We start from the raw sequence: 12042 nt of genomic DNA, 5'->3' as shown, positions 1-12042 counted from the left end.
CTTCCAATGAAGAAATTTTTCCTAATATGTAATCTAAACCTCCCCTGTCACTTCTTACCTGGGAAAAGAGACTGCACCCCCTCACCACAACCTCCTTTCACACAGTTGTAGAGAGCAATAAGATCTCTCCTAAGCCTCCTTTTCTCCAGGCTAAACAAACCTCAGCTGCTCCTCATAAGACTTGTGCTCCAGACCCTTCTGCTTCACTGACATTCTTTTCACATTCCTTGGAAAGCATGAAAGCTTAACAGGAAGCTGAGTGGTTTTTTCTAGCTTGGGTAATTTTACCTTTTCTGACCTGGCTACCTCATGAAATGCAGCTCTCCAGTTAAAATACAATCACCATCAGAGAACAGAGTAACAACTTTGATGGCAGCATGCTCAAAATAGTGAACTCTCAACAAGAAGGTTTACAGCTTCCCTTGCTAATACCTTCATCCTACATATAATCTCAGAACATGCAAATGTTAAAGCATGTACACAGTCAATTAAACACTTAACTACGAAGTTCCTTACATTAAATGCACCTGAACAGTTCACCGAATCTAAGCCTTAACGACGATACCATCTTTAGAAAACACACACAGTATTGAGCACATTACGCTATGCAGCCCAATAGAATGAAGGAATCGACTAATATTTCATTATACTGAAGTTCCCTTTTTTCTTTCTGCTGTGTTCTTAGTTCCTATGCTCAGAGACTTCACAATATGCACAAACTGCCTCCTGAAGAAAATGGCAAAATAATGGAAATAGACAGGTACAAGGTGAATGTGCAAAATCTACACAGATCAGAAAGCATAAATACCTGACATGAGCTACTGTTGCTAGACTTCCAACCTCTTGGTCTAAACCATACTGTCTCTCTCTTCCTAAATATATAACAGGTATAAATTTCAAATTACCTTCTATTTGATGGGTACTTTTCAGCTGACATGAACTTTGTGAGCTTTTCAGAAGTTTTACAGGTACACACAAGGTCAAGGCTGCTCTAAGTTCATTTCTCTATCAGGCCAACAGAATCCAAACTTGTTTAAGTGTAATGAAAGGCAAAGAAACAACAAAAGCTTCAACTAAAAATAAAAATAGTTTACTTACTTGCAGTACTCACAACATTTCTTCCCAAAGTATTAGTATTGTTATCACTGCTACTCCGGCTCAAATTCATGTTGTTTGTGGCATTGGTACGTGCTATGTTTGCCACTCTTCGTACAAAGGACTCGAGACTAGAAGTTTCCCGAGATGATAAGTTGGGAACACTTGCACTAGAGCTCATCGGTGCCCCAGCAGCCAACAAAGAACTGACTGAGAGTCTGTTACTTGCTGAAGAGCTCAGAGGTCGTTGGGAAGCTGCTTCTTTATTAGTCAGTTCGGAGACTGAACTCACGTCAGGAGAGCTTACGCTAACAATTCCCATGGATATAGCACTGGACTCCCCAGGAGAACGTATTGAGTTATCAGGACCTAACTTCCTCTCTGCATTTTCGTTTCCCATGTCCGCTGTTAAGGTGCTGGTGCTCGCACTGGAAGACGACCCTATGTCAGCCTGAGGCACACTATCAGCGGATGACAGAACAACAATTGGTTCATGGACGTCAGTGCCTGAAACTATATTTTGCTCCAATACACTTTCTGATCTCCGCTCCATTTTGGTCGAACCCAAGCTGATGTCGCTGCTACTTGCCACGCTACACACAGAACTGCTGCTTCCTTTTCTACTTGAAGAGCCTGCAGCAGCAGTCGTCTTGTCTGGACAGTTGTTTTTCACCAAGCTGCTCCATGACTGCGTTGTGCCTGAAACAGTGGATGAAACAGGTTTGGGTGATGCCGCTGAATCAGGGTCGTACCCTGGTGCAAGCTTGAGGTCAAACTTTCCTTCTGCGCCCATACGGTAAGAGTTAGAGCCACCAGCATCCCAGGTGACATCAATCCAGCCTGGAAAGGGACAGGAGTTTGTGAGATCCAGCAGAAAGCAGACAGGAGCGTGTCAGACAGTAGCTCCACAATGTGGGATCAGCTTCTCTTAAGGGCTGCATGTCGAAATTAATGAAATCACTAAATAACCCTTAATGCCGATTAAAAAGGAAGTGTTTAAATTTAAACTATTTAGTATTTTGTAATGTTGACAACACTGAGGTGGCAAGAATGATCATCCTCTATTTTCAGGGTCCCAGAATCCAGCCAAAAATAAAGTTTCCTTCAGGAAGGAACCTTACCTACTAGAATCTCTAATAACAGAAATGTATATTAAAATGTATTATAACCTTATTAATATCTGTCTAACAACCTTATTAATATCTGTCAAGAAGTTATAATTATTGCAAGGACATTCTATAATATTTTTCTTAGTTGGATGGTTGCGGATAAGCATATTTACCCAACAGAAGATATGTCATGAAACTGAAACCGATTAGTCTGGGATTTCTTATTCTTGCCCTATTAAAGTGAAAGAATTAATTCACTGCTACACAGCTTTTTAGTTCAGTGAGTTACACAGACTTGAATATTCCTTTTTCACAGGAGAAGTCTTACAGCAGTCAGGTAAGGACTACTTCAAGCAAAATTTCAGATTTGCAAAGAGAATATATTTCATAGAAAGAAACTTTATCCTGGGACCAAACAACACTCAAAAAAGATGCTACTCTTCAATTCCTTTATTGAATGATTATTTAGAATAGCAAAATTTTTTAAGTTAAATATAATAGATCTGCAATAATAAGGGTAATGTGCAAAATTTAGCAAACCAGAACAGAAATGGGGGCAAAATGATTTATTTTTATTTGTCTAAATATGTATCACAATATAAGAGTCACCCTAAATTTCTCATTGTATCTTAACTGCAGCAAATCTTGGTGCCACTATTTTAGTTGATACACATTTTCTTTGAAAATAAAATCTTTAAAGCTTAATCATCTTCTGCAACCTCAGACAAACTCAAAACAAATGTCAGGTCCAGATGTACACACATATTTTTTTTACTGAAATAGAAGAGAGCTAATTTCAAGTCAAATATTCTTTTTAGTACTGTCAGGTGCACGAAAGTGCTTTCAACTATCCAACAGTCACCACTGCTAGACAACAGGAGATCACAGAAAACTTTCTATTTAGAAATATCACTCCGGAGGAAAGGTCTTTAAAAACAGCTACAGTTTTCAGATCGGATAAGCAGACATCTCATCCCCAAGTGAGCAAGCTTAGATCATGTTACTCTTGTATGATTTTATTCCTTCTTCATGAGCTATAGCTGAGTACCATCACTCAATCTTTGAAGGGTAAAGTTGTGAAGCAAGCCTGAATTTTTTTTCTTTCTACAATTTATTTGCCTTTCTTATAAAATACAAAAAAAAAAGTTCCATACTGTAGTTTAGGAATATCTGACAGGGTATTTTGTAAAAGCATATCTAAACTGTTCTTGTTCTGTATAGTTCCTTTCTCTAAAATATTAATTACAAACCATTTTAAATCTGAACAAGTTTTAAGTACGTATTATGTACTTGAAGTTATACTGCTCCATCATTATAGCCCTAAAACAACTCAAAATTTGTCTAAACTTGTGAATACTGACCAAAATTTTCAAAATTCTATTTGAAAGAAAGCTGTGACAGGAAAAAAATGGTTTGGCATCACCATTTCATAAATGAACCTCAATTTCACCTGTGCTTAAATGGGAAAGTTTTACTGGAACATAGAAACAAAAACACTGATTTGGTAGAATACTACTCACCAATAATACCTAAAGTCTTCAAAGTGAGAATGTAGCTATGGATACTGTTGCATCTGATAAGAACAACATATAGATGATGGAAAAATTCCCTACAAGCTGTACTGAACAGCTTAAATAAGAATTTAAGTTTCAAAACATTTTAAGACATTGTACTTTGGACATTTCTCCATGCTTGAATGCTGACAACAAACTAGAAGAAATTTTCAAGTCTGGCTAAGAATGAACCTAAGAGTGGCTGAATATGCTTCAGAAACAAGGCAAGTCTTATATACCTCAAAACAGGGGGAAGAGAAGGGAAAAGGTGGAAATGTTCAGCTGACAAGATCATCACCTTTCCTGCAGTCTCTTCAGTATCTTAGCTTCCTGAGTACTGATTTCCCTGGCTGTTGGAGGTTTTTATTCTGCTAAGATAATTATTTTTCATGCTTTAACTAAAAAAAATAACAACTTGATCCCAATGAAGCTTGCAAGGTAGGAAAGGTACAGGATACAACAAAAGTCAAGAAATATATTGCAAATGCTAAGCTAGAAGAAATGAAGAAGGTAATTATAGATCTTGAAGGCCCAAACCTTAATCAGTTTGCATCAATCACCTTCATAGACTTTGCAACAGATGTCTAAATAACAATTTTGTATTTTAGTTAAGTGGAGCTCTACAGTTTCATGTACAGAAAAAATTTTTTTCATGCATCAAAATGGAATTCACAAATGGACCACAAAAGTTGTAGCATTTGAGTTCCTTCTCCCCAAACTATTTAAAATTTCATCAACTTCAAGACATTACAAAAGAAATACTCTAATGATACCCACTCCACATGATCTAATCATGGTACAGTTACAAATTCGGGTAATTCATGCTCACCATTATGTAATTCTCCTGTAACTGTGCCTTCACCCTGTGGGCTTCCATCCTGATCTCTCCATTTCCAATCAATTCCTCTGATTACACGAGCTCCTGGAACCATGTATTTTAACACCTGAGAACGGACCAGACGTCGCTGTCTTCGCAGATTTGCTTCAGCTTCTTTAGCAGCTTTTCCTACAAGAGATGTAAATTGAAATGAAAAGACTTAAAAGTATTGAATGGGGAATAATTTTGAGCTTATTTCTAAGCAAATTCCACTGCAAAAATTAACCTCCTTTGTCACGTTGATTTTTTTATTGTATGCTCACTAGCATTTTAAAAGAACAAATAAGATATATACACATTCTTTTTCTTACCCAGCTGATCTTCACATACTCCGTTCACAGTGCCATAAAGTTCAAATCCAGAGAGGGAGAGGTAGTGTGTTTGCCCACTGGCATTCTTTCCCATCTGTTTTATTCTAACATGTCTCCAACCTTGTTTCTCATCTTTTGGAGGATCTAAAGGCCACGTTGCTGTAGACCTTTAAGTTTATTAGAAAGGGAGTGTTGGTGGGTGACCAAAAAAAAAAAAAACCAACAACCAAAGCACAACCAAAAAATCTTAGTACCAAAGTAAGCAAAATCATATTGCTGATCATGTGTTACAAGATACATAAAACCTATTAATACTAGGAACAAACTCTGGATGAGTTAGTGCTACTATTTTGTCAAAAAATCAAATGCAAAATTCACAATGATGGAAAAGCACAAATACCGTTACATGAACCATACAGAGAACTTACAAATCACTTATTCTCCAGCCCATCCTTGATAATTTACATTGCCTACCATGTCTTTATATGGATATATCATTAGAACTACAGGACAAATTAAACTAGTCTATAGACAAGTATATTTTTAACTGAGCCCAGTTTTATGAAAAGTGATAAAATACACTGACATACCCTGGTTCGTTGAGACTACAGTCATCAACATGAGTATACAAAGTAGTCCAGTTCTGTCCATCCTTAGATACCTGGAACACCCAATTTCTGAGAGCAGATCGTCCATACCCTCGAGCATGGCGTAATGTGTAAGCTGACGGGATAACCCAAAGGCCAAGGTCAATGGCAAACCAAGCATTCTTATCATCATTAGTATGACAATTGAGAGCTGAACTGTCACGGCTCAGGATGTCTTCTAAACGACCATAAGGCAGATTTCTTCCTTCTGAGGATGTAACCACTACTAACCCATAGGCTGCTGGATTTACCCACTCATATGCAGTTCTATATTAAAAAAAGAAAAATGTACTGATCAATTATTACTTACATAAAAAAAAGGTATCAGCAACATTTGACATTTATTGTAAATTGCATATTACAGCTGAGCTTATCACAAACCAAAATGATTAATATAATTCTAGATAAACAGATAACTTTAGATAAGTTTCAAACATTATTTGTTTGGATTTTTTAAACTACTGTAGCAAAGGAAAAAAACCCAAGCCAAAACCAAACAGAACCACAGCAAGCAAAAACAAAGACCCAAACTTCCCCATTCCTTCATTTCTTAGGGAAGCGTAAAAATTCTCAACACAACTTCAGTGATTCATATTCTATTATTTAAGTAGATCAAAAAGAAATGTAATTCTATTGATCAAAAGATACTTCCTGCTCCTAAAAACATAACTTATTTCATTTCGTTATTAATTCTCTCCCTATCCTGCCCCAAGGTCTATAGTTTGTCTTACTTAAATATTTAGCTTTGAAGAAACTCACTTTGCATTTGTCCCAATCCAGTAAATAATTCCATTTTCATCAAAATCATGTTGATGTCTGAACACAAATGTTTGGCCTTCACGTAGTTTTCGTACAAAAACAAACGAAGCCCTATCAAAGTCGTACCATTGCTTTGCTACCTACATATGAATGAAAGGAAATGAAATATTAAAGAAACAGAATACAACCACTCCCTGAGAACTCTGTGTGTGGTATGTAGCTCACCATTTTTAGGAGATATTGTTCTAGAGATTCAACAGTTGCCAACGGTTCCATCTTCAGCATTCTCCCAGTCCGATCTATCAGAGATGTCTCCCCTGAGGCACGTTCCAAACGAAACCTCAAGCGCCTTGTTAATATCTGAGAGAGCAGCTAAACATTAATACAGGCTTTTCTGTTCAGGCTTTGAAATTTTAAGAAAAAGTTTCAGTGGCATATCAAGTATCTTTGCATAGCTTAAGCAAACTATATTCTAATGAAACACTTTAAAATGTAATTGATAGCCTTATTTTTTCAATTAAGCAATGCTTCAAAATGATAGTCAAAGTCAATAACACACTCAGCTACTGTTTTCTCACTTCTCCTGTGTTTTCATAGCTTTTATTTGTTGACTAGCAACTACGATAATATATAAATTGAAAATTATTTTCAAAAATATTCAATAGCAACAGTGTTTCTACAACTTTCTGCAACTATCTGCTAATAATTTAATATAAAACCAGAAATAGTTACACTTCCTTAGCATGTTGCAAAATCCTGAAGTGTGCTTTCAAATAGAAAAAATTAAGAATCTACACAAACTGGAAAAAAACAAGTAATATTTTTAGCCAAACTGCCAAGTGTCCTGTATAAGAAGCTGATGATCCTGCAGGTGTCTGAACATACAGCCCTAGATGGGACCCTTTAAACAGTTAAAACCCATCCCTTGTCATTACAAATAAATGTCTAATAATTGCCTTCAACTAAATGCTTAGTCAAGTAGTAAGGATACTTATAAGGGGGCACATTCCTTTATAAAGACAACAATACTTGAAGACAAAAGAAAGAACAAACACATTATCTCTTCAATCAAAATTTACTTACACTTCACGTGTTAAAGTCACAGTAGAGGAACACCCACACATTTAGGTTAAGTGTTAGAGAAAATAGATGCCAAAGAGTTCGTTGTTCTTTACCTAATTCTATCCACTTCTGCAGACAATGTGTGCAATATATATAGCATTCAGATGTGTACCACCCAGGGTGATATGCTGTTATCACTGTACATTTACCTGAAGATTATATGTAGATCCTGGTGTATCATACAAGTGCAGAGGTAGACGTTCAATGGATTCTAACACTGCTATCAATTTCCGAATTAATGCAACTGCTGGACGACTGTGAAAGTGGACAGTTACCATGTTACCACAAAACAGAGGAAAAAATTCTACAGTGTCTCAGAGACCAGTACTCAGGTGAGGCAAGTAACTCAGCATGCTATTTCTACTAATATCATCTGTTCTAGTCACATGGTTACAGCACGGTAAAAAAGATATTAATCTGCACAGTGATGAACAAGTCACTTTATATTTGTCAACAGATGTTCATTCAGTATAGTTGACTCCTACAGATAAAAATTTTCCATTTTTACTTCAATGCCAGATGCTGTCTTTTAAGATCAATTTTCTATTCCACTCAAATTCAAAGAACATAATCTTAGTCTTCACATTATTTTAAACATACCACACTGCTTCGTAAATGCAAAAGGGGTGATTTTTTTGCTTGGTTTTATTTTTACCTTTCGTCGTCTTCATTTTCACTGAATGCTGTTTTGAAAACGTTTATCCTCTCTACCAGCTGACTACAGTCTTGTTTCACATCTAAATCGACATTCTAATAGGAAAAAAATACGTTACATTTAATACAAAGAAATTTATGCGTTTGTTACACAGGCAAAAATATCTATTCAATCCCACTGAATGCCCTATTTAAAGTATGTATACGAAAAGCTAAACATCAGCCATTAAACCTGACCAGTGTTGATTTAAAGATTTTTAATGGTTCATTTTAACTACAGTCATCTATTGTGACAGTTTATCTTCAACAGGTAGAACAATAACTGGAGCAAGTCTGCCTGATTTTCACCAAGACAGGAAGGAGACATATTTATAATAGAATTTCTAAATGAAGGCACATGACTTAATTTTATTTTTTTAGAAAGTTTTTCTTCAGCAACAATGTTCTATAAACTCACATTATTTAAAACTGTCAGCAATGATTGAACTAAGCCACTACTGCACATTTCATATGGAGAAATAGTATTCTCATCCTTCAATAGTACGATTAAGTTTTCAAGAGCAGTCTTCATTAAATCTCTCCAAGTATTTTCTCCCTCAATACACTGAAAGACAAAAAGATAATTATGGTGAAACAAGGTAAGTTTTTCCACTTCAGTTGAAAACCCGTATCCCAGGAAAGTACCTATCTAGGCAATACATGCATTAAAACTCCCCACATTTCAGACATACTATGACCCTCCTTACATCATGAAAGACTAGTCTGAACATTATGTCACTGACGTCAGACATGAGAAATGAAGGATACCCTTACCTGTCTGTTTGCATGAAGCTCCCATGCAGACTCCAACTGCGTTGCTATGTTCCTCAGAGTTACAACCACTCCTCGAGGCATACTTTCCACTGCCTTAAAATGATCATCATATAAATCTCTTGCCATAGTGCGAACCTAGAAATAGATTTTGATAATCAGAACTCATACCTTATTGTAATGAGACTATTGCTATTTTCCCAAATACTGGAAACTTGGTCATCTTTTTTTAAATAAGTCCATGAAAGACAAACAAACAGGGAAGAATCAGATCCATCATACATCATGAAATGGCAAAGCTTGTGAAAGGATAAAGGTACAGGAGAAATAAATGGAAATACACAGAATCTTACTGAATCTCACAAACTAAGCTTAGTGTCATGTATTAAATTACAGCACAGAAGGTAGGACTCTCAATCTGTAAATCTTTCTTTTAGAACTGTATCATGGATTAGATAATCTTTTTAAAGATAAAATTAAGGAGGTTTGATATGGTTTTGGAATGCTTAATTCCTTAAACCAATTCAGTCCCTATATGAGCTCTTATTATAAGAATTACTGTTTCTACAAAGTATGGCTCACACAAGATACAGATTTGATAATATAATTTCTTATTAAACAATATTTTGCTTATAAGAAATTCCCCAAAAATCTTTCCTTTTCATTACCATTCCATGTCGTACAATAACACATAAGCTTTGGAGTTACACAGTGCAACCTCAGGTACGAGAGTGCACTGCCTTTCCTTATCATCCCACGTATTCTCATTCACAGTGTTTTAGTTTTCAACTTAGTGTCACACTTCCCAAGATGTAAGTTCTTACATGCTGCAGATACATGGTACAGAATACATTGACTGCCCTGTTAGAAACTGCAAGACAGTTCAAGACTGAAGATCAGCTTGAGCCCTTGGCATCAGCAGGTCACAGAACATACTGTTAACTCTGTGGGTTTTTTGTAAAAAGCTTAATTTAATTTCTTAGTTCCTCTGTTCTTCCCCTCAGTTTGAGGAGAAAGAAGAATTTTAAAGAGGTCTAAAATGAGGGTATTTACTCATTTTGCCTCACTACCACAACTCTTACAATGCAGACTGTTCACTTCCAGCACCCTATCTGCCACAACATCCAGTCTGAAATTACTATCTAAATGAAGTAACCAGAAGCATCATATGCCTCTGACAACTCTGGTACTGATCATAACATCTTTTCCTTTTGCATAAAAGAAAAAAAAAAAGGAAAAAATCCTGGGGAATTATACAAATCTAAGTCAGAAAGATTAGATTTTCCTACATTTTTAAAAGAAAATTCATTTTCCTCCAGAGGAGCACAGAGTTTACTAATATTGTTGGATAAAACCACCTGAAGAAGTCCTTTGCTCCAAGTGACATTTTCCCCTTCAAGCTTAACATAAAATTGTGTCTAGTTGAAGTCAGAGATTTTAATCCTCTGAGAAGAAACTACAACTCTATAAGCATGTTATAAAATAAACTCAAATTCTAAGTATAAAACAGACAGATGCTCACCAACCTTTTGTTTTGTCTTCTCCAGTTTAGATTTCAGTTTTCTTCCTCTTTTGCCTGTCCAGCCAGTCACAAATTCTGATCCTGCAACGTATTTTTTAGAAAAGTCGCATTTTCTCATAGATATGAAAAGCAACAAATAAAAAAACTACCTCATACACAATTGCTCCTACCTGCACATAACACATACCTACATACTTACCCAAAGAAGTTTCAGCTGTAAATGAATGCTTTGTTCCTCTGTTCGATTCGAACACAAAGCCTGGCAGATCTTCCTTCAGTATTGTAGCTTGCTGACCATCAGAATTGTGAATAGCAATTTCTCCTTCTTTTAAACAAGTGAGTGACCAGTTTCCTACAGTAAGTTTAGTTGGCCCTGGTGTTGATAAAATTGGCTGGCTTGTGGTAGATGGTTTTACTTGGCTTCGAGCTCTCTGCAACTTCTCAAGGAACTCACTCCTACTTTCTATTTAAAAAAGAAACAAACATTTTTTTCCTTCCAACAACTGATTCCACCATTGTATCTTAGCTGTTTTTTTTTTTTTTTTTTGGCAAGAGCAAAACAACTGAGTACATTCAATGCAAAATTAAGTTTGAAATTAAGGGTCTTAAAGCGTTCTAAATGTCTTCCCAGTGTACTTCTGCACTTCAGCAGTGATTTATTCCACAATCACATGAAAGCTGCAATGTAACAATGAAACTCTTTCTGAAAGGTGCTATTTACAAATGTATTAATTCATCATTACAATTATAATAGGAAGATCAAAGAAATCCATGACAAACTTTCAGTTTTGGAAAAATTAATCTCGTTATGGTCAGTATGATTTACTCTCAAAAGTGAGTTTTCAGAAAGAGGAAATTAAATGACTCTTCCAACAGGAAAACAGCAATCAGCTTCGTAGCTTAGAGCAACTGGAGAAAATATGCTGAAGCCCTAACAAAAAAGAAAAAAAAATTCACAAGACTTTACCTAGTCCAACAGTCAACATGTATTAAAAGCAAATTTGAGCTATTTGCTCAGATGAAGTGTCATAAAATTTTTTCATAAAATATACTAAAACTTTTATTTAATCTCATTTGGAGAACCTCAGAGAAACTAAGAATGCCACAATTATGCTACTTAATACAGTGACATTACATTAATTCAACTTCTGATGTAGATTTTCTTTTTTTTTTTTTAGCAATTACAAAACTGTTAAGGATCTCTATCTCTGAGAAAAACAAAAAAAAAAAATCACACCAAACAGCACCACATGATACTTAATTAGAAGCCAATATTTAGAGAAATTTAATAGACTGCAAACACAATCATGTTCTACTTTTAGGGCAGGCAATCTAGCCCAAAATTATTCCAAAAAACTACCTCAGATTTAATTAAAATATAAAAATATATTTTAGGAATTACAAGGCTGAGTTCATAATTTAAAAGATAAAAATTACTTTGAAAATAAAAATGCAAACACCTCAGTAATGTAAAATTATATCTCAACTTCACAGTTAACAAGTACCCTCATATCGATTTCAGCATATTGATTTGATAAATACAACCTCTGTAGTCCATACACTTGTAAAAATTGCTGTTTTCC

The 12042-nt window shown here is 35.5% G+C and overlaps 1 protein-coding gene across 9 annotated transcripts in view; it reads right to left on the bottom strand.

The window, feature by feature from the left end:
• Positions 1-12042, bottom strand: part of HECTD1 (HECT domain E3 ubiquitin protein ligase 1) — a 61245-nt gene that overhangs the window by 19345 nt on the left and 29858 nt on the right. For 4 of the 9 annotated variants that reach the window (XM_051806214.1, XM_051806220.1, XM_051806223.1 and 1 more), the window contains exons 15-26: positions 10647-10922; positions 10464-10540; positions 8941-9075; positions 8585-8731; positions 8129-8223; positions 7623-7728; positions 6577-6711; positions 6352-6491; positions 5536-5859; positions 4946-5112; positions 4587-4763; positions 1099-1935 (exon numbers count right to left, since the gene is read on the bottom strand). In XM_051806214.1, coding sequence (XP_051662174.1) covers positions 1099-1935; positions 4587-4763; positions 4946-5112; positions 5536-5859; positions 6352-6491; positions 6577-6711; positions 7623-7728; positions 8129-8223; positions 8585-8731; positions 8941-9075; positions 10464-10540; positions 10647-10922 — 2616 coding nt within the window. The remainder of the gene's footprint in view (positions 1-1098; positions 1936-4586; positions 4764-4945; positions 5113-5535; positions 5860-6351; positions 6492-6576; positions 6712-7622; positions 7729-8128; positions 8224-8584; positions 8732-8940; positions 9076-10463; positions 10541-10646; positions 10923-12042) is intronic. The other 5 variants (XM_051806216.1, XM_051806218.1, XM_051806221.1 and 2 more) reach the window with 3 other exon arrangements.

This window comes from Manacus candei, unplaced genomic scaffold (genome assembly GCF_025592945.1).
Source record: "Manacus candei isolate 608988 ecotype Guabito, Panama unplaced genomic scaffold, ASM2559294v1 h1tg000067l, whole genome shotgun sequence".
Lineage (NCBI taxonomy): Eukaryota > Metazoa > Chordata > Aves > Passeriformes > Pipridae > Manacus > Manacus candei.
The sequence above is the reverse complement of the archived record's forward strand: the minus strand, read 5'-3'. Positions and strand labels throughout refer to the sequence as shown.